Source organism: Juglans regia, chromosome 7, assembly GCF_001411555.2.
Source record: "Juglans regia cultivar Chandler chromosome 7, Walnut 2.0, whole genome shotgun sequence".
NCBI lineage: Eukaryota > Viridiplantae > Streptophyta > Magnoliopsida > Fagales > Juglandaceae > Juglans > Juglans regia.
Genome location: NC_049907.1, coordinates 13275023 through 13299915, shown reverse-complemented (window position 1 = coordinate 13299915; position 24893 = coordinate 13275023). Strand labels below are relative to the sequence as shown.

Sequence of the window (24893 nt, the reverse complement as noted above, 5' to 3'; positions counted from 1 at the left end):
TTTTGATTTAATTATTCAAAACATGATAATTCTTAGGAATCTTTTTTGAACATATTTAGAGTATGTTATTGAACTTTTGGACTTCTTTGAGCTGTTTTAAAAAGAGATTGACCAAGAACATCAAAAGTTGATCTTATGGTAAAGCACTTGAGATTTTGACATGAAGAAAGTTGTGATGTTTATGATGTAAGTTTTTGTAGGAATGTTCATTCGGGCTGGGTTATTTCCTCGCCCAGTCTAGAACCTGGAAAACCAGATTCTGGTTCCAGATTCCATCATGGATCCAACCTGGGTTGGAACCTGGGTTGCCAAAACTCATATCTGTCCAGTCTGGGTACGGGTTTTTTTTAAGGACGATAGCCCAAGAGTCCTCAAAGCTGTAACACCAGGACCCAAAATTGGTATAGTTGGACTATGGTTTTTATTTATTTATTTGAGCTTGATATTTTAAGTTTTTAATATTACGGACTTGAGTAGTGATTTTCTTTTTATTTGGAGATCTTGGCCGTTTATTTTTTATTTTTTTTTCCCGTATGTTTTATTTTGTTTTCTCTCTTTCCGTCTATTTTTTTTTTACACCTAAGTTTTCCGTCGCCCACGGCATGCATGCACACACACGTCTATTTTTTTTTTCAGCACTCTACACACGCACGTCTCCCTCATCCCTCTAGGGTTTTCTCATCACATATATATATACACGCAGATACACTCATCCCTCGTGCATGATGAAGCCAAGCTGCCGCTGCCCTCCTTTCATGACCTCGGCCAGCCAAACTTCCCAGAGCATCTGCCCTCCTTGGTGAATCACTGCCATCTCCCAAACTCCTCCTCGAAACCATTTCCAGCCACTAGGCATCGCAGTCGATCCCAGCCTGAGAAACAATTGGTAGTTGTTATGTGCATCATTTCCTTAAAAATACAAATCCCGTGCGTCCACGCCATACGGAACCACTCTACCCAAACCGAGTACAACCAAGTTGCAGCCCGAGTGCACATCCAGGGCAACCACCGCGAGCCATCATGGCACGTCCACATACACCCCTGTTTTTGCTCCCCGAAACAGAGCAAGTTTTTGCTCAAGCCGTCCATCGAGCCCCCCTCCGTTGGCCTCTCACTGGGTGTTGCACCTCACTGTCGCCTTCGATCTCCACCGTCGATACCTCACAGAAACCACCGCCACGGACTTTCTGACACCCCCAGTCCGTCGCGCCTCACGGTGAGCTACATCTCTTTCCCTCACGTTTTGCTCTCTCTCGTCCAATGCACAGCCGCCAAGTTCACCACCTTCCACCGCACCCAGCGCCGCACACCTTCCATTAAGGTGAGCCTCCGTCGCACACCACCTCTTTCGGTTTCCTCTTCTTTTTATCGGGTTTTTAGTTTTCCCTGGAAACAAGCAGAAGCTTTGGACTTATTGAAAATATTAACGTGTAGATAGTTTTAAAGTATATGGTCTTCATATCCCTAGTAATTACGAAAATGCCATCAAGCATTTTGGTCATTTTTTTTTTCGTAAAACACCTCAAACCCTTTTTTTAAGCGTTTTCACATTTGTACCGTTCAAGTTATAAAACTCTTTGTAATTTTTTTAAAAATGTACTCTCGCTCATTTTTTTTAATTTAGTTTAAAAAGTGTTATAACAAATAGTAATTACAAATTTATAACTTTATTATTTAGTATTAATTTTATAGTTAACTTCCGAAAATAAATAAGTCAGAGTTTAAATAGTCAAAGATTTTTTCTTAATATCGGGATATTTGAGAAATTATGGTATTTTAGGAATTATGAGAATTTTAGGTTTTAAGGACTTAAAATAGGTTCCTTTAGCAATTTATGTTTAAATATCGAAATACGTGATTGATTGAAAATTTAGGAGAATTACGTGATTTTTTTATAGGTGACGATTAATATTTGTTCGGCATTTTGAGGAAATTTTCGAAAAGCTAAGAAGCCCAGGTAAGCGGGGTTCCTATGCTAGACTCTGCATTAAAATAAAATGAGCTGAGGTTATTTTTGAAAAATGTGCATGTTTTGCTATGAAAAGAAATTTGAAAATAACCTCAGATATTTGTTCTGCATTACTCATAAGATTCTGTTTAAGAAGAACGTATTTTCTGTCATGACTGGTGTAGACATGAGCTTATTTTTTACATTTTGTTCCTGAACTTTGAAAAAGAGAGTGAATATGAAATTTGTGCATAAATAATGTTGTGATATGATTTTGTTCTGTTCTGAAGATTTTGTTCAGTACTCTGTTTGGATAAGACGTAATTTCTGAAAAGCTTTGGCATGACTCTCTGATTCTGAATTTGATTATGTTTCCGCTCTGTTCAGTTACGGTCCTGCCACGGGTGATAATAGTGGCAAACGGCCCAACCACGGGTAATAATAGTGGATACGGCCCAACCACGGGTTATAATAGTGGATACGGCCCAACCACGGGTAATAATAGTGGATACGGCCCTGCCACGGGTTATAGTAGTGGTCTCTGTTTTAAGTACACACCTTGGTGACAGAGTGTTTTATGTTCTGCTTGGCTATCCGTAGATGCACAACCCTACCACGGGGGTTATACATGGCCTCTGTTCTGATATGATGTTCTAATAATGATGATGATCATTTATGCTATGCCAAAGAATATTTTTGAATGAGATTATTTCTAAATTTTCGCTCTGTTATTTTGATAACATGTTTTGCTTCCGCACTCTGAAAATGAAAATATTTGTTCTGCATTCTGATTTCTATAAATGCTCATATTTACACACTGGTATATGTTCTCTACTTACTGAGTTGTTGATAACTCACCCCTTATCTCCATATATTTTTCAGATAATTTTGATGCTTCAGCTGGAGAATAAGAGTAGAAAGTTTAGCAAGGTGTAATGATCGTAGAGGAATAAGTGTCTGAGGGTACAAATGCTTATGTGAGAATCGTAGTTAGTAAACTGATTTATTTTTCGGATATTTGATTTGATAAGTTGAGGATGTTTTCGAGTTTTTTGGAGAATTTCTAATTTATGTTATTGGGGATTTCTTTATTTTCACCATGGAGGAACTTAGATTTTTGGATTGATTAAATGGATTAATATTTTATGGGATTTTCTGGATTTTATAGTTGTGTTATTTAAGTTAATTTTAAGTATTAAGAGCTAACTCTCCAGACCTCCAGGAACGGGGCGTTACAAAAGCTCTTAAAGAAGCCTCGCACCAGTTACAAGCTCACCCAAACCCCATCTCCGACGAGCTCAATTCTTCCTCCCCCATTAAAGCTTTTCTCGAACTCCAGAGTTCAAACCGAGTCCGACACCATCCTCTCCAAGGACCTAAAACTCTCCACCCTCTCCCAACACCTCTTAGAGACTTCGACCTCAAAGCCCTCGTCAAGACCCTCCAGGATTCCCACGACCACTACGGCATCCAATCTTTCCTGGTCTGCCGGGTTTCAATAGTCAAATATTCTGTGCAACCACTTTTTAACTGTCAAATATTTGGGACCATCGGGTTTCAATGATTTTCAGAGTCACAGATTTTTGCTAGGGTTCCTGGAATTATTTCATAACTCCAATTTGATCATTTTTTCTAATCACCTCTTCTTACTTTCTCCAAACAGGAGGAAAAAAAGAACTGAGACAAGAAAAAAGAAGATTTATTTCTGCCATTAGCGCTCTGATCAGGTTCAACAAGGATCATGTTCGTGGGCCAAGTACTTATGGGTCCGACAATTGGCTCCCTGGTAACAATGGCTTCCCCGGCATCAATCAAAGTTCTATGTTGTTTTTTGATAAGGTCTTCACCCGTGGTCCATTTCCTCTGTTTTTTATTTTGATGGGTGGTCCATTGTCAGTATCAGTCTTGGTTCCCTATTAACAAAGTCTCCGCTGGTGGAAGTATAGATCTGACTTGAAAACCGAGTTCAACCCGGAACTTAGAATCAGGGTTTTTAAAAACTCGAATTCATTCGGGTTCCGGCCTAGGTCTGACCCGAGCTAATCCGATCCGAGTTCCGGCCCAGGTTTGAAACCTGGGTTCCGGTTCGGGTATACCCGGGTTCCTGGGGCAGAACCCAGATGAACAGTCTTAAGTTTTTGGTATTTGTTCTAGCATCTTCTTAAAGCATAGGATGATATTTTGTATGTTGCATATTTAGGTCTTAGCATGAAAGATAGGGTTTGATCCTATCAAACGATAGGATCACAGAGATAGATGGCTAGAGTATGTCTGCACACTCCTAAGGCCCACCATCTCCACAATCCTTCCTTGCCACATGGTGTCGGGCCATACTTTTGAGTCTAGACAACGCGACTTGTCTTGCCTTCACTTTTCAATGCAAACTCACTCTAGATGTGACACTTCAAATGGAGTGTGGGCTTTTGCGTATGACACTGTAACCTTTTTGAGCCCATTCGTGTTATCTCAGGAAGTTCCCACGTCTAGGTTAGTCTGGCATTGACTATTGCTCATCCCGGGCATGTAATCCTATCTCGCCTTTGGGCAGGTAACGCTTCATTCGAGTTCGCCAACCTCTTCAACTCCTCGTCATCTTCACAGCAAGCGGCTTTTCTAGCTTGCCTATTATGGTCGAGACATTCATCTCCAACTTACTCTAGGACATATCAACTGGGCCTCCTACAAGGTGCTTGCTCATCCAGATGTTGGACTAGCTACACTCTGCATCACCCACTGCTAATTCCTTAGACCATTGGAGCAGTTCTCATGTTTTCCTTCCACTCGACATTAAAAATGGTCTATTCCCATTCGTGTGACGCGGGACCCTCACATATTGGGTCAAAGAGAGAGAGAGAGGTATGTGATGGCTAGACATTAAAAATAAAAATAAAAAACTACATTAGGTGTAGGGTGTGGAGTAAATAGTAGCTGATGTATAGCATATTTCATATAGCTAAATCTGAAATAATATATACATCAAGATGTACCGATATTAAAATGTTTCATTTAATTATTTAAACAGAAATATCACTTAAATGAAATTTAAAACAATGAGCAGAAATATTTTTTAAGGAATCGATGCAAAAAAATGATATTTACAGTCATAAATTTGCATGCGCACAATTCTTTTGAATAAAAAGTGAGAATACTGGATCTATAAATGAAAAAAAAAATACTTTAATAATTATATCTTTCCTTGCCGCCTACTTCTGTTGGCACACTTTACATACTTCAACAATTGTGCGATTATAAATATAAAGATCCCCTGGTTCATTTATATTTTTTTTTTCTTTTTTCTTTTAAATATTTCTTAAAGTTTTATTAAAATTTAAAAGAATATATGCAAATACACTAGTAATTATTAAAAAAATCTAGGGACAAAATAAGGGGAAAACTAACATTTTTCAAATATAAAAAATATTTTCTAACCTAAAGATATTAATTTTCCCATAAAATAAAAAAATAGAATCGAATAATGATTTGTATTTCTGAAAAGTAGACCAATCATTAAAAAAAAAAAAAAAAAAGGTATAAAAATCATTTTATTCTAATGAGAGTACTGTTCTATAATGGAATTATACGAAAATTGTACAGCTAAAACTTTTACCCAACGTTATTCATTAATTGGAAGAAAATCCGCAACACTGTACGACCCTTTCAAACTAAAAATAAATAAAATAAAAGATCCGGTCCTCTCCTCGCTGGCAAAAGGTAGCCTATACTGATGATATAACGCGCCTCGTTTGGAGGATGGGTTGAGGCAAAATATAAAATTTTCAACTTATTTTATTTTATTATTATATTTTTTAAAATTTTTTATATAAAATATAATATTTTAAACTTTCAAACAAAACATAAAATTCTTATATCAACTCCAAACTTGCCTAAGAAACACAAATTATGTCATCTTATTTTTAAACTTTTTAAAATGTTTTTCCAAATATCACACTTTTCAATTTCAAATATTTAAATTTTTTCATTTAATAATTATAATTTTCTTAAACTTTTAAACAAATCACAAAAAATAATACAACTTTTTCAAATTACAAAACAAAAATGATATTAATAATTATATTTTAAAAATATTTAACATTATAATATTTTATTTTAACTTTTTTTCTCTAATTTTTCAAAATCTAGTAAAATATCTTTAGTCAAACTATTTCACTTCTATTTACAAAATTTTCACATCATCTTCCAAACGATACCTAAGAGTAATAATTTCACATGGTTGTTCCACATTTTTAGTCAGGGAGTCAACTAAGAGTGCATTTGGATTTTGAGCTGAGCGTAATTCTTAGTGAGTTGAGTGAGTAGTGGAGGGAGTTATGTGAAGTCCATTTAAATTGAGTTTAAAGTGTGTTTGGATGTTAATATGAGTTTAATACTTTTTATGAAAAGTTAAAAAAGGTTGTGGGTACTACATATAAAGATATGTTAAGTTGAAAAAAGTTACGGGTCCCACGTGTAAGGAGGTTTTGAGTTGATATGAGTTTAGTAATTGGGCGCTGCTACTCATCCCGCACTAAGGTCCCGTTCGGCCATCCCGCTCGACGTGGCAATTAAAATATAAAAAGCAAAGCAATAAAATTAAAAAAATAAGGGGCAGAGAAGAACGCACGCGGGCAGCCCCGCAGCAGGACTAACCCCCCGCACCCGAGCTTCCTTCGCGAGCAGAGAACCCAGACCCCGTTCGGACCCAAACCCCGCGAGCAGAGAACCCGTTCCGACCCAGAGAGCGCGAGCAGAGAACCCGTTCCGACCTCATCTCCCTTACCTCCATCTCATCACCGACCTCCATTTGAGTTTTTTTTTTCCTCACCCAGACCCCGCGCAGCGCTCTCTGTGTCGTCTCCCACCCGTCTATCCCGTTCGGCGCAGCCATCTCCCCCAGCCCCACGAGTTCGAGCACCACCACTCTCGGCCATCTCTCCGTCGTCGGACCCAAGGATTTGTTTCCCAGCAGTTCCCGAGTTCCCAGCATTGTTGTTTCCCACTGCAACATGTCCGAAGGTTTATTAGATTTTTTTTTTTTTTTTTTGTGGTTTGTTTGGGATTCATATGTTCTAAGCTATGTTGTTATTATCTCAATGTATTGTATTAAGGAAGGGAAATAAAATAGAAAGATGAAGAAATTTGTGAAATAAGAAATTGCACTTTACATGTTTGTGTAAATGCTTGTGAAAACCGAAAATCAATATATCTCACTAATTCTCCGTAGTGGTTCTGTTCAGCATCAATGCATTTACACAGATTGTCATTACACAGATTGTCGTCAATGATGAACACAACTTGATTAAAAATGAAAAAGAAAAAGTCTTGATCTCCCTATGCTATTTTATTATACAATAGATACTTGGCTGAATGTAATATTTTTATTTTATTCAAGTTTAATAAGTTGTGGAGAATAGCTGATCAGTACATAGAATAGCTGATGTGATGAATTTCAAGACTTATGCCAAATGCTTTATTTTAATATCCTTGTTTCACATGTTTTATATTTGCAGAGAATTTGAACGTTGCAATGGATGCCGATATAGAATTTTCAAATAATGAGTGTGATGAGGTAGAAATTGATAAGGAGATTGGAAGTGATGAAACAATTGAAGAACCTACGGTTGGAATGCAATTTTCATCTGTAGAAGAAGTGCATGCTTATTATATGAAGTATGGTAAGAAGAAAGGGTTTGGGGTATCCAAAAGGAATATTAGATAGGATGACGATGGGATAGTAAGATGGTTTTGCTTGGCATGCGCGCGAGGAGGCACATCGAAGAGTACGGTTGCCAATGTTATGAAACCAAGACAAACTGTAAAGATGGGATGTAAGGCTAGAATTAATGCGGTATTAAATGTTGGAGGTGGATATACTATATCTAAGGTGATATTGGATCACGTCCACGCCTGTAGTCCGGGGAAGGCAAGACATTTTAGATGCTTTAAGAAGGTTGATGCTCGTGTTGCCAAGAGGCTTGAAATAAATGACGAGGCAGGTATAAGGTTGTCCAAAAATTTTAAGTCTTTGGTTGTTGAGGCGGGGGGTTATGAGAATTGCGCATTCAGGGAGAAGGAGTGTCGAAACTACATTGACAAAGCACGACGACTTCGCCTCGGGGTTGGAGGTGGTGTAACTCTATGTAACTATTTCGAAGATATGCAAAAAAGAAATCCGGAGTTTTATTATAAGATTGACGTTGACAATGAAATGCGGTTGAAGAATGTGTTTTGGGCAGACGCTCGGAGTAGAGCTGTGTATGAATCATTCGGGGATGTTATTACATTTGATACAACATATCTCACTAATGCTTATAAAATGCCTTTTGCACCGTTTGTGGGTGTGAACCACCATGGACAGTCAATCCTACTCGGTTGCGGATTGATATCCAATGAGGACGCAGATACATTTGAGTGGTTGTTTCAGTCATGGTTGCAGTGTATGAATAACCAACCGCCAAACGCAATCATCACAGACCAAGACAAGGCCATGAAAATTGCAATATCGAGGGTGTTTCCAACTTCTAGGCATCGATTCTGCTTGTGGCATATAATGAAAAAACTTCCTGAGAAATTTGGCTCACATTGTCGATACGGGGAAATAAAGAGTACCATACATAGATGCGTATATGACTCTTTCAGTCAGCATGAGTTTGATGAACATTGGTGCCGTATGCTCGATACATATGATTTGCATGAGAATGCATGGTTAGTATCACTGTATAGTGATCGACATTATTGGGTGCCGGCCTATGTTAGAGACACATTCTGGGCAGGAATGTCTACCACACAGCGAAGTGAAGGAATGAATGCATTTTTTGACGACTATGTTCACTCTAGAACTACTCTGAAGCAATTTGTTGACCAGTATGATTCGGCCCTTAGGAGGAAGGTAGAGAATGAAGCAATTGCTAACTTTAATTCCTTTAACACGGACATTCCTTGCATCAGTCGCTATCCTCTTGAGAAGCAATTTCAAAGTGCATATACTCTTACTAAATTCAAAGAGGTACAAGAGGAATTGCGAGGATTTTTATATTTGACTACTAAGGAGATGGGGTGTGAGGATGGTAGATATATGTTCGTTGTTGTGGATGAGATTCAAGTTGGTAATGACTTATTAAAACGTGTAACATTTAATGTGGAAGTTGATCAAGATCCCCTTGATGTGAAATGCAGTTGTAAGTTATTTGAGTTTAGGGGTATTTTGTGTAGACACGCTCTCCGTGTCTTAACTCAAATGGGCCAACATACAATACCATCAAAATACATCTTGGATCGGTGGAGAAAAGATATTAAGCGAAAATACACCTTCGTGAAAAGTAGTTATGACACTACTAGCATCGACGATGCACGAAGGTACGATAGGATCCAAAATTGTTTCTATGAACTGTGTTCCAATGCTTCAAAGGCTGAGAGCAGTTGTGTTAAATTGATTAGTCAGATAGAACAGTTGAAAACACAGTACCCTGGTATCGCTGATCATGACACTAGCAACACAGTTGATACAGCTCCTTCGACGGAGGCTTCAACCCCTAGAGTTCTTAGTCCTTTGGTAGTTCGGAGTAAGGGAAGACCACCGTCTAAGAGAAAAGTGCACCCCGCTGAGAAGAGTATTAAGAAATCGAGTACGAAAAGGCGATTGCACAACAACCAAGTTGAGCTTCATTTTTATTAATTTTGTATACTAAATTTACAATTCACTTGGTCTTGAATATTTTTGTAGTTATTTTTTTAATTTATTTTTAATTTATACTTTCAACACTAGGATGAACAAAGTCAAGTTTGGACACATGCGCCGGAATTTTTTTCAACTCCTTCAACTGCTCATCACTCACAGGTAATGTAAAAATAAAATATTTTGATAATTTTTTTACTGAATTGTGTTGCTACTAACAATATTTTTTATGCCTTTATAGGACAACATTACGGAAGCTTTTCATCAAGACTTCAGTTATTTTTTATTGGTAGTTGCCAAGAGACAAATTTGTACTTGGGATTTTATATTGTAATATTGGGATATTATTGAACCTATTTTTGTATTTACGTGTTTAGATCATGTTTATGTAATATTGGGATTGTATTGAATCTGTTTTTGTAATCGTCATTTTTATAATAGTTGCTTGATGCAATTTTCATCATACTCATGACATTGAAATTGCTTCAAAACAAGCCTAAACAAGGTACCCATAACATTGAAATTAACTTCAAAGATTACATATTGTCTTAGCATTTCCCTCAAAATAAGCCTACACAAAGTATCCATGACATTGAAATTAACTTCAAAGATTACATATTCAAACATTACATATTGTCTTAGAATTTCCTCCAAAAAATAAGCCTAAACAAAGTATCCATGACATTGAAATTACTAAAATTACAATGACTCTCTCAACATTTCTCTTGCGCCTCTCAATCTCTATTTCTAGTCGACGTCGAGTTGTTTGGACATCCATTGCTAGTTGTATTTTTTCAATTTCGATTTTCAAACGGTTGATTTTCTTCTCGCCATATGGTGGTATTTCTGGGTCATACCAACAAAAATATCCGCAAGAATGCCCAGCCTGCAAAATCAGCCAACACATTAGGAAACAAGGATTACCATTCACTTTATAGCAAACAAAATTTAGATTTGAGATACCTGAAAGTTTTGACACGTGAAAAATCGACGCCCGTCATTATCCTCTGTATGCGCAGTTCGTCTGCATGCTTTAATACCACAAAAGCATATTGGGTATTCATTTTGACAAGTGTTCTTTGAGCGTGAGATATTGCTAGTGCTACTACGTGCTTCCGACATTGTAGAATATCTAGTCTCGTGCAGGAAGAGGCAACATAGCTCGGGTTCAGATATGCTTTTCTTCATTAATTGAAAAAATGGTAGACAACACATCTAGCTTATAAATTAACATCAACTAATAAATTAACAAATATCATATTTCATAATGCATGACCTTGAAAGCAAATATACATGGAGTTGAATGAAAATCACATGACTGAAGATGAAAAGCGTTAAGAGTGACAGCTCAAATTATATACATGCCACTACTACTAAGTCCAGATTTTGTTCTCTGGCAAAATATATATTAGTATCTCTTGTATAGTTGTATTGCTTAATTGCTACACTATCTATTAGAACTGTTTTAATTAAATTACTTCCATGATTCCATCAAAATGTTGAAACCAGCTTGATGAAAGAAAGACAAATTCATGGTGCAATTACGTACTATTGATTCTTATTAATTATACGAATTAGTAATGGTTTAATTACTTATACTAAGTACTCAAGCTTAGCTAAAATTAATCTCTAGACGCCTGCCTAGCTTATTCTCAAACAATTTCATTTTTGGGTGTATTATCACAGCAGGCGCCATCACAGTAGCATTTTCAAATGTAAATCATCAACACTACTTCCACATCTCCAAACATGCATATATATATATATATATATATAACAAATATAGTAGCACCCCCCGCAATTAATTTACCCAACCCATTTTGATATTCGGTTTTCACAAGCATTTGCACAAACATGTAAAGTGCAATTTCTTGTTTAACAAATTTCTTCATCTTTCTATTTTATTTCCCTTCCTTAGTACAATACATTGAGATAATAACAACATAGCTCTGCAGAAAATACGAATTCCAGACAAACCCAAACCGAAAATAATAATAATAAGCCTTCGGACATCAATTGTAGGAAACTGAGAAAGGGAAACAAATACAACAGACCTTGGGTCCGACGACGGAGAGATGGCCGAGAGTGGTGGTGCTCGAACTCGTGGGGCTGGGGGAGATGGCTGCGCCGAACCGGATAGACGGGTGGGAGACGACGCAGAGAGCGCTGCGCGGGGTCTGGGTGAGGAAAAAAAAAACTCAAATGGAGGTCGGTGATGAGATGGAGGTAAGGGAGATGAGGTCGGAACGGGTTCTCTGCTCGCGCTCTCTGGGTCGGAACGGGTTCTCTGCTCGCGGGGTCTAGGTCCGAACGGGGTCTGGGTTCTCTGCTCGCGAAGGAAGCTCGGGTGCGGGGGGGTTAGTCTGCCCGCGTGCGTTCTTCTCTGCCCCTTATTAATTTTATTGCTTTGCTTTTTATATTTTAATTGCCACGTCGAGCGGGATGGCCGAACGGGACCTTAGTGCGGGATGAGTAGCATTTTCCTTAGTAATTTGACCGTTCGGTGTTTAGATGTTAAATTCAACTTAAAATTTTACTGAATTCAGCTGAATTTTACAACCAAACATAGCCTAAAGCTTCCCTTTATATTTAACGTGATGCCAACTATTTTAACGTGATAATTTCACGTTAATCTTCTTTAACGTGATGTATTCGTTTAATCTTCTTTGACATGCTATTTAGTTTGCTTTGTTTTAAACTTGAAACAAAGATAAAATAATTCAATAAAAATTAGATGTATTCGTTAAAAGTTAATTTAAAACACTAATTTTTTGTATTTCCTTTTTCATGGATTTTTTTCTCTCACATTTTTGTTTTAATTAGACATTTTACACTGTTGCAAACATAATAAAAATAGGAGGCTTTCGTGTATGTGGGGGGCCTAGGCAGATGCATTTGGTGATATTTTGATGAAAATGCTTTGGCAAATATTCTATGAATAGTGAAGCGATAAAAATTGAAACGAAAACTTCATAGGTCTTGCGAAAGTTGTGGACACAGCTTAAAAGTTGTCCCTGCACCGTGTCTAGGCAGTGTAGTTACACACCGTCCATGACTGCTGTGATTCACTACAAGAAAATGTACTTTTATCGGTTATTTTGTGTTTGAAAAAAATAAAATCATCGCAAATATTCGCTATCTACAGCGATTTATTTTTTCCGCTGAGTTCTTACATTAATTTTTTTCCCGTGTCCTTTTGAAGCGATTTTAGTTACTTTAGTGGCGAAAATAATCGCCGTAAAATTACTCTACCTTTTTGCGACCTTTTTAATCGCTGATATTGGGTCCTTTAATGAAAGGGACATTTCTCGTGCCCTTTTGCAGCGATTTGAGTTACTTTAGCGGCGAAAATAATTGCTGCAAAATTACTTTGCCTTTTTGCGATGTTTTTAATCATTGCAATTGGGTCCTTTAATGGAAGGGCATCAACACGAAGAGAAGTTACGATTTTCCCCCCACCCTTCGACATTTCTCTTTTTTCCTCAAGTTCTTCTTTGACAACTTCTCTTTAACCTGCAAACTATCGAATGCTCCCACCCATCCTTGTTTTCCTAATCTATTTTATTGTTATTGTACGACCCTTTTCTTGGTGGAAAAGAAATTACATGTTACTTATACATTCAACGATCACATTTACCATTACTAATGACCACATTTATCATTACTAATGTGTGGACGTTGGACGTGACAATGAAATGAAAATAATGAAAGGGTACAGTACTAGAAGCGAGGGACGGTCTTGTCGGCTTCCGCTGACAATATTAAAGTTGGGTAGGTTAGCTATAAATGTAAATAAATGCGAGAAAACGAAATAAAGAGCACACTAAATGCTGTCCTTGCCACCTACTTTTGTTGGCACACTTTAAATACTTCAATAATTGTACGATTATAAACAACTGGCAGCTATCATGTGGAAGCAGCGCCAGAAAATATTAAGATCCCTCAGTTCATTTATATTTTTTTTTCTTTTTTTATTTTAAATATTTCTTAAAATTTTGTTAACATTTTATAAAAATATATACTAATATTTATTAAAAAAATCTAGGGACAAAATAAGGGGAAAACTAACATTTTTCAAATATAAAAAATATTTTCTAACATGAAGATATTAATTTTCCCATAAAATAAGAAAAAAATAGAATCGAGTAATGATTTGTATGTCTAAAATATTATTCATTGGAAGCAAATCCGCAACACTGTCCGGCCCTTTCAAACTAAAAATAAATAAAATAAAAGAGCCGGTCTTCCTCGTGCAGGCAAAAGATAACCAGTAACCTGCTGGTGATATGATGCTCGTCAATTGGAGGAAATTTAAGGCCAATTTAGAAACACGAATTATATCATCTTATTTTAAAATTTCTCAAAAATTATTTTTTAAATATCACTTAAATATAAATACTTTTTAATTTTAAATATTTAATTAATTATTAATAATTATAATTTTATCAAATTTTCAAACAAATCACAAAAAATAATATAACTTTTCAAATTATAAAACAAAAATAATATTAATAATTATATTTTAAAAATATTTAAGTTTATAATATTTTTTTCTAATTTTTTTGCTTTCATTTTTTAAAATCCAGTAAAACATCTTTAGTCAAATTATTTTACTACTATTTACAAAATTTTCATATCATCTCATCTCATATCATCTCATCTCATCTCATTCTTCAAACGACATCTAAGAGTAATAATTTCACGTGGCAATTCTAAATCTCATGAAGTTTCTATATTTTTTTACAACTAGATTTTGGTAGTAAATTCATGTAAGTGTTTAATCTTTTATTTTAAACACTTTAAGTCTATTATATAGAAATAAATATTTGATAGTTTTAAATTAGATATGATTAGTAGTTTAAAATGATTTTTAATGTAAGTATTGTTAAGGATATTTTATAAACTACTATTTTTTAAGAGATTTACGATTTTCTACTACATTATATGTTTATAGTATTAAATTATGATTTCAATAATAGTTTATAAAGAAATAAGTTTTAAATATGGCTAAGTTGATTTTCAAAATGAATTTAAGTTGTTTTGTCATATTTGATAAAATTATACTAATAAGTTAAGAATATATTTAGTAGTAGTAACGTTTAGTATTTCATATAGGCGACGATTGATATCCGTTCAATACAGTTGTGGAAAGATTTAGAAAATTTAAAAAATTTCCGGTAAGTGGGGTTCCTATAATAGGTTTTGCATAAAAAAAAAATAAATTGATGTTGATTTTATGAAAAATTGTGCATACTATGTTTTGAAAAAAAAAATGTGAAAACAACTTCAATGATAACATATCATTGAAGGTCATGTTGCAGATTGAATGTCCTGGTGAATGGCGGGTGGAACACATCCCTACAAAACTAAAATAAATAAATAAATCATAAATGTATTGTATGGAGTGTGGAATGATGAATAAATTACCACCTAACTTGTAATGTTTTTTTTTTTTCTTTTAAACTTTAGTCTTAGGTATTAATGTGGTAATGGCAACATGATCTGGTAGTTTGGTACTGTAGATCAGAGCCTGCAGTACTATCTTACAATTCATTTCAACTCATCTCATTTCATTTAGAGCACTCTCAATGGATTATATAAAGTTAAAATACATTTTTTATGATAATTTAACTTTTGGCTATCCCATTTACATAAATCTTCATATTGGAAAAACTATTTTTTCATTATATAACAATAAAATAATATAAAATAAATTTATTTTTGGATATTCACATCAAATTTTTACATTAAATTATCCATTTATTTATTATATAGTAATGAGTAATTAATAATTAAAACAATATTTAATTTTTTAATTATTAATTTATTTTACTTTATCATATTTTACTAATTTCTATCATTCTCATCTAACTATATATTTTTTTTATCAAATTTGGACAGAGTATCCAAGAACCCGTACAGTTGAAGAGAGCATTCATTCAACAAACATTTCTAAAAACTGGACATGTTGGTTTGCTGGAGAGAGAAATAATTCATAAAATAAGAATTTGGCCTATGAACATGAACATTCAAATTTGGAAATTATTTTGAATATAATTGTAGTTAAATTTTAATTATTTAGAATTTGGCTAATTCATTGTGATCATTTTGTATTTTTTAATGGCTAAATACTCAATGAATTTAGCTTTTAGCTATTCTATTGAGGATGCTGTTAATCATTAAAACTTTATCAAATTTTTATTCAAAATATAATAAAAATTTAATTTTTTTAAATTCTAATTCAATGTTTTCAAAACTTAAAATAAAAATAATCTTAAAAAAATATATTATAATAATATTTTATTTAATTTTTAATTTTAATATCAACTTTTTTTTTTTTTTTTTTTATCTCATTTCAAAAAACCAACGAAGTGATCAGCCATACGCAGCACAACGTGATTGGGTACAAGTATTGAATGCTCATTATATGTGCACGCCCAATATTTTCTCCTTGGAAGATGATAAAGTTACCGAGCGTGCCAATAGATAATTTCTTATTTATTTTATTTATTTATTATTCTTTTATTTAATGTTTAAATAAGTATTTTGAATGAGTTTGTAATTTCTTTAGAAATATATTTAAAAAGATTTAAAAAAATACTTAAAAAAACAAAGAGAGTACAAAATGCACGTTCGGTGGACGTAACCGGTAACATGTCCTTCACTTTTACCTTCTTATGTCGACTGCATATTTTACTGTGATGATCCAAAAAAGTTCTAACTTATTTAGAGAAACTACTCAACATAATGCATGCAGAGAAAAATAAATGCATTTTTTTAAATCAAAGAGAAAATGCAATTAAAACCGATTACATAATTGGTGAGTTAGGTGGGTTTGGATAAAGAGGTATTTTTAAGTATTTTGTAAGTATATCAATCTTCCATTATGTGTGGTCAGCTGTCAGATCAATGGTATCATAGTACAGTAATCTTAACGAGGTCTCCATATGTAGCCCTCTAATCAGTTATCTCATCTCATTTCATTTTATTTTTAAACATAATTTAAATATAAATATTTTCAAACTAATTATTACAATTTTTCTAAACTTTCAAACAAAAAATAAGAAACAATTCAAATTTTTTAAATCTCAAACAAAAATAATATTTTAATAATATTTTAACTTTATAATATTTTTATCTCTCATTTTTTAAAAACTTAAAAAATACTTAACTCAAACTATCTCACTACTATTTATAAATTATTTTATTATTATTTATAAAATTTTTATTTTATCTCACTTTTAAAAAAAAATCCATATAAATAGTTTTATTTTTTATTAGACATGCATGTACGGTTACTTTGATGGCACAGTTTACCTTCAATAATTTGGCGCCTTCACTAAATAATAATAATAATAATAATAATTTGGCATCAGGTCTCGCAACGGACAACCAATTTGAAGCCCCATTCCGCTAGGATGATAAATTGTGTTTTCCGTTCCAAGTTATGAATATTAGATTAAATCGATTAATTCGAATCTAATTCGTTAAATTAATGTGTCAAATTTTTAAATTTTAACCTAATTTAGTTAGATACGGATTATGTTATGTCATTCATTTTGATCCGTTTAATAATTAATTAAAAATATATTAATACAACACGACTCATTTAAACTCAATTGTTTCATTTAATGAGTTGAACTAAAACACATCACTCATTTAACTAGATTAACATAATTTCACATAAAAGTTAAAATTTATATTTATTAATAACCACAATATCTTAAAAAATATATATCAATATTTTTCAAATTTTAACATATAATAAAACAAATATTACAAATCATACAAAAACAAATATCAGCCTATGTTTAAAATTAAAATCTCAATAATAAAAATATAAGCATACTAAGATATTCCAATATTACAACTTAACAATAATAAAATTTTAATTTTGAAATAAATTTTAAAATGGTTAAAACGGATTAATTTCGTGTTAAGCAGGTTGATCTGTTATTGTCCCGTTTATAAATCTTGTCTTAACAGATTAATCTGTTTTAACCCGGATCCGTTAACAGAAAATCTAAACACGTTAATTTCGTATCATATTTGTTTTGAATTTACGAATCGTATCACATATTATCATCCCTAATATTAATACATATATGAAATCTTTTATTCCAATATTTAAACCAAAATCTTCATGATCCGAATTCCAAATTAACATTGCTCATAGTGACCTATCTTGCAAGAGATTTCCACTGTCTTTTTCACAAAGAGTCATGCTAGGCGCCTAGCATGAATTTATATTTTTTTCATATTTGTTTAACATATTTAAATATTTTAAAAAAATAAAAAATACATTAATACATTAAAAATCACTTTCATAAACATTAAGTAAAAAAAAAAAATTAAATACATGAGTAGTCAAAATGAGGAGCCAAACTCAGGCGGCATATTAGCATTTTCGTTTCACAAATCTAAACGAAGATTTTGGTCTCGTTTGGATACAAAATGTGTTTTATCTCATCTCATCATTATAATTTTTTAAAATTTTCACATAAAAGATAATAAATAATTCAAAATTTTCAAATATGAAAATAATAAGAATATTAAAAAAAATATTTTATCTAACTTTTAACTTTTACTTAAAATCATTTTATTTCATCTCACTGTCCAAACTGCACGTTTATTATAGGAGTGGGCAGCGAGACCCTGCACCCCACTACCCCACCCTTGTTCACCCTGCCTCTGCATGGCGGGGCGGGCAACCCAGCGCTCCCCATGTGGAGGCAGGGCCCCCCACCCCGCATCTAGAGCCCCTAGTGGGGCAGGTGGTGGGGAGGGCCCAACCCCGCTCGCTGCGTATTTCCCCTGCCTGCCCCCGCTTGTATTTATATATATATATATATATATATAAACATAAATATATATTTATATTTTACAAATTATATATATAAATATAGATTACAATTTGTTAGACTTGTTCACAAAATATGTATTAGTAAATTTAAAAATTACATAGTTTAAAAGTTAATACACTACAATTTATATAAAATATATACTAACAAATTTAAAAATTACATAATTTTTAAATTATAGTCATATTTACAAAATTTAAATTTATAATTTGAATCTAAAAATATATTTTTATTTACTTTTACACTTATAATTAATTTTTAAACTAAATAAAATGTAATATTTTTTTTTAAATATATGGAGGCGAGGTAGATTGGGAATCCACCCCGCACCCCACCCTTGCATCCTGGGGGCAGGGGATGGGGTGGGCCCGCCTGTAGGGGTGGGTAGCACACCTAATTTATTGTGTTTTACAGAAAGGAGTCGATCTGTTTTATTTTTATTTTTTCGTTTTTGTTATAACTTTCCCTCCCATCTGGTAAAACTGACAATGGATTTCAAAATTTAAAATTTAAAAAGTTGAGAAAGCGCACGTTTCCTAAACCGTATGGAGACAAAGGTCTTCCTCCATGGCGCGTAATGATTACGTCTACAATGACGCCTAATGATCAAGCGCTTGTGTATAAATGTCTCACCTCCATCACTCACTAGTTCAGTATCAAGGATAAGGTCTTCTTTCTTCACATGGTAATTGGTATGCCATTTCCAAGCTTGTAGCTCCACCACCTACCCTTCAACACCGCCTCCTTTCTTTTCTTTTACCCAGTACTATTTTGGAAGACGACAAACCCAAGACCCTCCTTTTCTTTTCTTTCTCATTATTGTAGAGTTTGCTCATTAAATTGTTCTTCATTTGGATTCAGGTCATGAGGTCGATCGAGAAGTAAGCTTATTTCTGGGAAATTAATGGAGCTGGTTCCGCTCATTACATACTAACTTGGAATTAGTAAGGTTCTTTTTCATTTGTGCTCTCTATAAATAGTTCATGAATGGTGAAATGTCTCGTTCGTACGTAGTTCATGTGGTAGTGATGAATTTGTCTTAATTATAAGTAATTTGCTTGTAGAGTGTTTATTTTTTATTTTTTAGTTTTGGATCTGAGATATTGCTTTATTACTGATTAACTATAAATGTTTTTAAAAAATAAATCCTATAAAATATATTATTAATATAAACATACATATGATGGAGAGGGATGCAATCTTGGACATTTTTACATTCTGAAAAGGAAACCAACTTCGTTATCCCAAGTATATATTTAAAGTCTCGTGATTTCTTATTTTTCCTATTAATTATAATTTCTTGCATTATATATTAAAGTGTATAAAAGCTTATTATATAGAAATGGTTAATAATTTTGGCTTTCTTGCGTAGCTCCTCACATTAATTAGCAACTAGGTGAAAAAAAACATTACTCAATTTAGAAGAAAATTAACTATCATTTCCTATCTCTCACTCACAGAAGAAACGGTACATGAAGACAGAGGGTCATGTTTGGTATTTCAAAGAATTAACAATCCCTTTATTGTCAATTTTAATTGTTTATTAATTAATAAGTGTTATTCAATTTATTTGTAATGGAATAATTAATGGAACTTTTGTTTAGAACGTTTTCTGCTTCTTTTCGTAAGAAAACTTCGGTTTTGTTCAGAATGTTGATCATTTAGTAATCTATATACTCTGTAATCTATATATATATAGAGGATTTGCGCGTTAATAGAAAAATCTTGAATGTGACATCAACTACATGAATGCTTGTGGCTAACATAGGATTTTTTGGAGTACTGATCTGTTGTTTTGCATTGAGGCCTCCGCAGGTACTAATCACGACTGTGCGGCATACAAAGTCCATCACTGCAATGGATCCTAAAATCTATGAAGCGGCGGCACTAGGAAACCTGGAGGCCTTGGAACATGATATCTCCGATCCACTTGATTCGTTTTTAACAGTTAATCAAAACACAATCCTACATATTTGCATTTCAAGTATCCTCGTTGAAGAAAAGTATCCAGCCACTGGAGGAACTGACCAAGCCTCAGCGGCAAAATTTGTGAAAGATGTACTAGACAAGTGTCCGTCACTTTTATTGAAAGCCAACGCAGACGATGATACTCCGTTACATTTGGCGGCAAGGTATGGGCATGCTTCCATCGTCGAAGTCCTAATTGAACATCAAAAATCCCAACATCAAGATCTTGAAAGTGGAGTCGTTGAAGCTATGAAGGAGATGATTGGGAAGCTGAACAATGAAAGAGATACGGCCTTACATGAGGCTGTACGGTACAATCACATTGAAGTAGTAAAACAGTTACTAATGGGTGTAGATCAAGAATTTTCGTTCGGTGCTAATGCTTCTGGTGAGACCCCACTTTACTTGGCTGCCGAGAGTTGCTATCCGGATTTGGTGTCAGAAATTTTAAACAAATTGAAGTCACCAGCTTATGATGGCCCCTTGGGTATAACGGCTTTGCATGCTGCAGCAATACATAAGCAAGAAGGTATTGCCTATTTTATGTGATGGTATCAAATTTGACAGGACATCTAATTCATGAAATATAAAAATGTTTGATATGCACAGGGACGGTTTTAGATTAATTTCGTGTTTAACAAGCTTGCAAATAATAAAGACTGATGTTTTCCTTGTCCTGCATTTGCCTTGTCCTGCATTTGCCTTTTGTACATACAAATTTTATTTGATGATCAAGGACTGATTACTTAACACGGCTTCCACATTAAATGATCACCTGAATAGTCCTTTTTCTGTCTCCTAATGTCTTCCTTTTTGTTTTTCAGAAAATTATTACATTAATTTAGTGCGTTTAACTTCTTTTAGGAATGACCGAAAGCATTTTGCAAAGAAAGGGACGCAAACTAGGAATGACCGAAAACATTTTGCAAAGATACGGACGCAAACTATGTAAACAAGCAGACCAAAATGGTTGGACTCCGCTTCACATGGCTGCATATATGGGCAACTTTACGGTAACAAAACTATTGCTGGCATTTGATAGAGATGTAGCATATATGAAAGACGCAGAGGGTAGGACAGCTCTTCACATTGCAGCTCTACGCAACAAAATACGAGTAACGAAAGAGATTATATCAATGTGTCCGGATTGTTGCGAAGTGGTTGACAATAAAGGCTGCAATGCACTCCATCTCGCCGTGAGCAACGACTGGAGGTCAAGAGATGCAGCGGAAATCTTCCAAGATAATTCGTCTCTCCGGAATCTTTTGAATCAGAAGGACAACGACGGGAATACACCTCTCCATCACTGTTGCACTAATAATATTGATGATTACGTCATGAGTCTCCTGAAATCTCCAAGAGTTGAGAAAATGGTCTTCAACAAAAAGAACCAGAAAGCTCTGCAAATCTTACGAAGTAAAATCTGCCAACTTAATTTCAATGAACGTCTGGTAACGTAATCTTTTATCTTTCTTAAAAAAATAAAATTATATACTTAATATTTGAATATTTAGTTCTTTTCAATAAGATATGCTAAGTTATACTGTAACCAAAGGGATTCATAGAATAATAATTAATCAAATCGGATTGTTTTTTAGTTTTTTTGAATTAAACTGATTTATGTATCAGTACATCAGATAATATATAAATTAGTTTGATGTGGTTTGAATTTTAAATTTTAAACCGATTTTAAATTAAATTGATTTTATGTATCACATCTATATTACTTAAATATAATAAATTTAAATATAATCAAATCATTTCTAAACGGAAGGGAATAATAAGAAATTTAATGGAAAAAAATATGTGAAAATACTTTTTTTAATTGATTGTTTTGGTCTGATGTCGAGTCTCTTGGCTCTTGAGATAGTAATATTCATTTTGTGTTAATTTGCTACTGAAACTCGGCTAGCTTAGCTTCGCTTTCGTGTAGTTTAAAAAACTATTCATTTTTTTAAACTATCGATGGATCGATCTTTTCTTTTTCAATTTCTCCCATATAGAAAATATATTTTTTTTCTCTTTTATCAAATTTTTTAAGCCATACTTCAAGAATCTCAATAGCTATGGAATTCCTCAAAGCAAGCTTTTAGCTTCCAATACTTACCATTATTTCCTTTAGTTTGGCCCACAAAGTCTCTAAATCAGTGTGAAGAAGTGTTTGAAATAAAATGTCATGTTAATTGCAATCGACGTAGACATTAGGGTTTGTAGTATTTAATTTTGCTTTCGTATTGTGTGTTACTTGTTTCGGGTTATAGAGCGTGGGTCCAATTCCAATAGAAACCGGACCCGGTCCAATTCCGTCCAAGCTGAATCCTTTATGGTTATGATTTTAATTTGAAGATGATGTGACAAAGAAACCACAATCCTTCCTTTGATGTAAACTTTTTCCGTTTATCAATATTATGAGGACTAGGTACTATATCGTTATGACAGAAATTATAATTATAAATCTAGCTAACAACTTCCGAGAACATGTTCCTATTATTCTGGCGTACATAACTTGTTTAGTTTCAAAACATATTTGATTTGATATATCTGTTTTATAATGATGAATCTTGGGAATGATAATATTTTTCTATTCATTTTATAACTGCTAAATGTTTTTTTGTAAGATGCATTTAAATATGAAGTTAATTGTCTTTATATATTCTGATTTTTGCCATTATTTTTTATCCAGCCGCCTTGTTTTCTCAAACAAATATTCTTTGGATTTGTTTTGTTTTCCCGCTTTCTTTTAATTTATAGAAAAATACGAAATACTCACTATTTAGCCTAATAAATATTTAACAGAAGTGGACAAAGTCTTTAGAAGATGTATACGATTTTCGGTCCTCTGTCAATGTACGAGAATTGAAAGTCGGGTATTTAGACATTAATATGAACCTGACGGCGGAGGAGTCGAAGTTGAGGCGGGAGAACCAGAAGCAGAAGAGGAAGAAAGAGATAGAAGTGGAGCATAAAGCGGCTCAAGCCCATTTGGTTGTTGCTGCACTCATTACAACTGTGACCTTCGCAGCAGGCATTACCATGCCTGGGGGCTTCATTGGTGGAGATGGTCATCCACATCAAGGCTCTGCAGTTTTGAGGAATAGTGTTGCTTTCAAAGCATTCATCATTACAAATGCCCTATCGTTGATGCTATCTAGTTCTGCTGTCTTTATCCACTTATTTATTCCGCTTATCGATTACGAACACTTCTGCAAAGATCACAGTAATTTTCTTCAAATGGCCTTTTGGTTCCTTCTTTCCTCCATGGCACCAATGGTTTTGGCATTTGTCACTGGTACATATGCTGTGTTACAGCATTCAAATATTGCCATTCCCACTTGTATTATCTGCTTATCCTTTGTACCCCTCCTTGCTTATATATTTCGAAAAATAAGGGGGTATGTACTATGACTTAACCACTATGCAAAGATGTTTCTGATCTAATTAATAAAAATATTATGAGTACGAAACTTTTTTCTTTTAAGATAAATATCATTGTATATAGGGTTTAATTGCAAATTTTGTAGCTTAGTTTTTGTCGGTTTCCAAATTGCCACCTCGGTTTCTTAACTAGTAACATTTATACCTGCAATTACAAGCTTTTACAACTTGCAACTTCTATTGAACTCCCTTGATGTTTTTGCTGCCTGGCATGCAACACTGTCTCACTTTGAGCATTCCTTATCTAAGTTTTCATCTGAAATAATCAACTAAAACATTTTTTCTATTTTAGCTAATGACTTTTACAATGCACTATACATTGATTTATTTATTTATTTTATATATCATTTAAATATTCTTGATTTTTTCTTTCTTTATTCATTTTAAATATTTTTATACCTACAGTAAAATTTGTAATATTTTCAGATCTTTTCAATATTTTTAATATATTAATATAAACACAATATCTCTCTATTGATAAAATGACATCACTCGCACAATAAAAATTAAAAAGAAAATAAATAGAAAAATCTCGTTCATTCTCTTTTTTTTTTTTATCTTTTTATCCTTTTTATCATGTCTTCCACAAATGGTAGCATGAGTATTTTCCTTTTTATTAAGATAAAATATTCTAATAATATTGACATTTGGATATTTTTACGAATAAAAGTGTAAATGCGAGAAATATATCTATATATATATATATATATATATAAAGACTATGAAAAGTAAGAAAATAGTGAAGAATGATACAAAGATGAATATGTTAAATGTACGGAAGCACTTTAGCTTATATGTTGTGACGACTCGGACTTAGGCAAGTCCTCCCCCATTATTTTCAATGCCTTTAGCCCTGTTCCTATTAGAAATTTGGCCCAAAAGGATTAATGAGGTGAGTATTTAGATAGGGACACAAGGCCATCTCATCCTTAGTACATTAGGCGCCCAATCCCACATGAGAGGCCCAAAGGAGTGATATTTGGCCACTAGAAGACCTAGGGTTTTGAAA

At 33.7% G+C, this 24893-nt stretch overlaps 2 protein-coding genes across 7 annotated transcripts in view; both read left to right on the top strand.

Moving 5' to 3' along the window:
- LOC108990408 (protein ACCELERATED CELL DEATH 6-like) overlaps positions 1–23927 on the top strand; it is an 87287-nt gene extending 63360 nt beyond the window's left edge. The window contains exons 1-5 of one of the 6 annotated variants that reach the window (XM_035692057.1): positions 19134–19173; positions 19343–19425; positions 20297–20978; positions 21356–21900; positions 23246–23922. In XM_035692057.1, coding sequence (XP_035547950.1) covers positions 20339–20978; positions 21356–21900; positions 23246–23854 — 1794 coding nt within the window. In that variant the 5' untranslated portion in view covers positions 19134–19173; positions 19343–19425; positions 20297–20338 and the 3' untranslated portion in view covers positions 23855–23922. Of the gene's footprint in view, positions 1–19133; positions 19174–19342; positions 19431–20296; positions 20979–21313; positions 21901–23245 lie in introns of those variants that run through there. The other 5 variants (XM_018964370.2, XM_018964372.2, XM_035692058.1 and 2 more) reach the window with 5 other exon arrangements.
- On the top strand, positions 7767–9620 carry LOC108990372 (protein FAR-RED IMPAIRED RESPONSE 1-like). Its single transcript, XM_035691419.1, has 2 exons — positions 7767–8382; positions 9100–9620. The coding sequence occupies exons 1-2, from the start codon at positions 7767–7769 to the stop codon at positions 9618–9620; spliced, it is 1137 nt and encodes a 378-aa protein (XP_035547312.1).
- Positions 23928–24893: the final 966 nt, after the last annotated feature.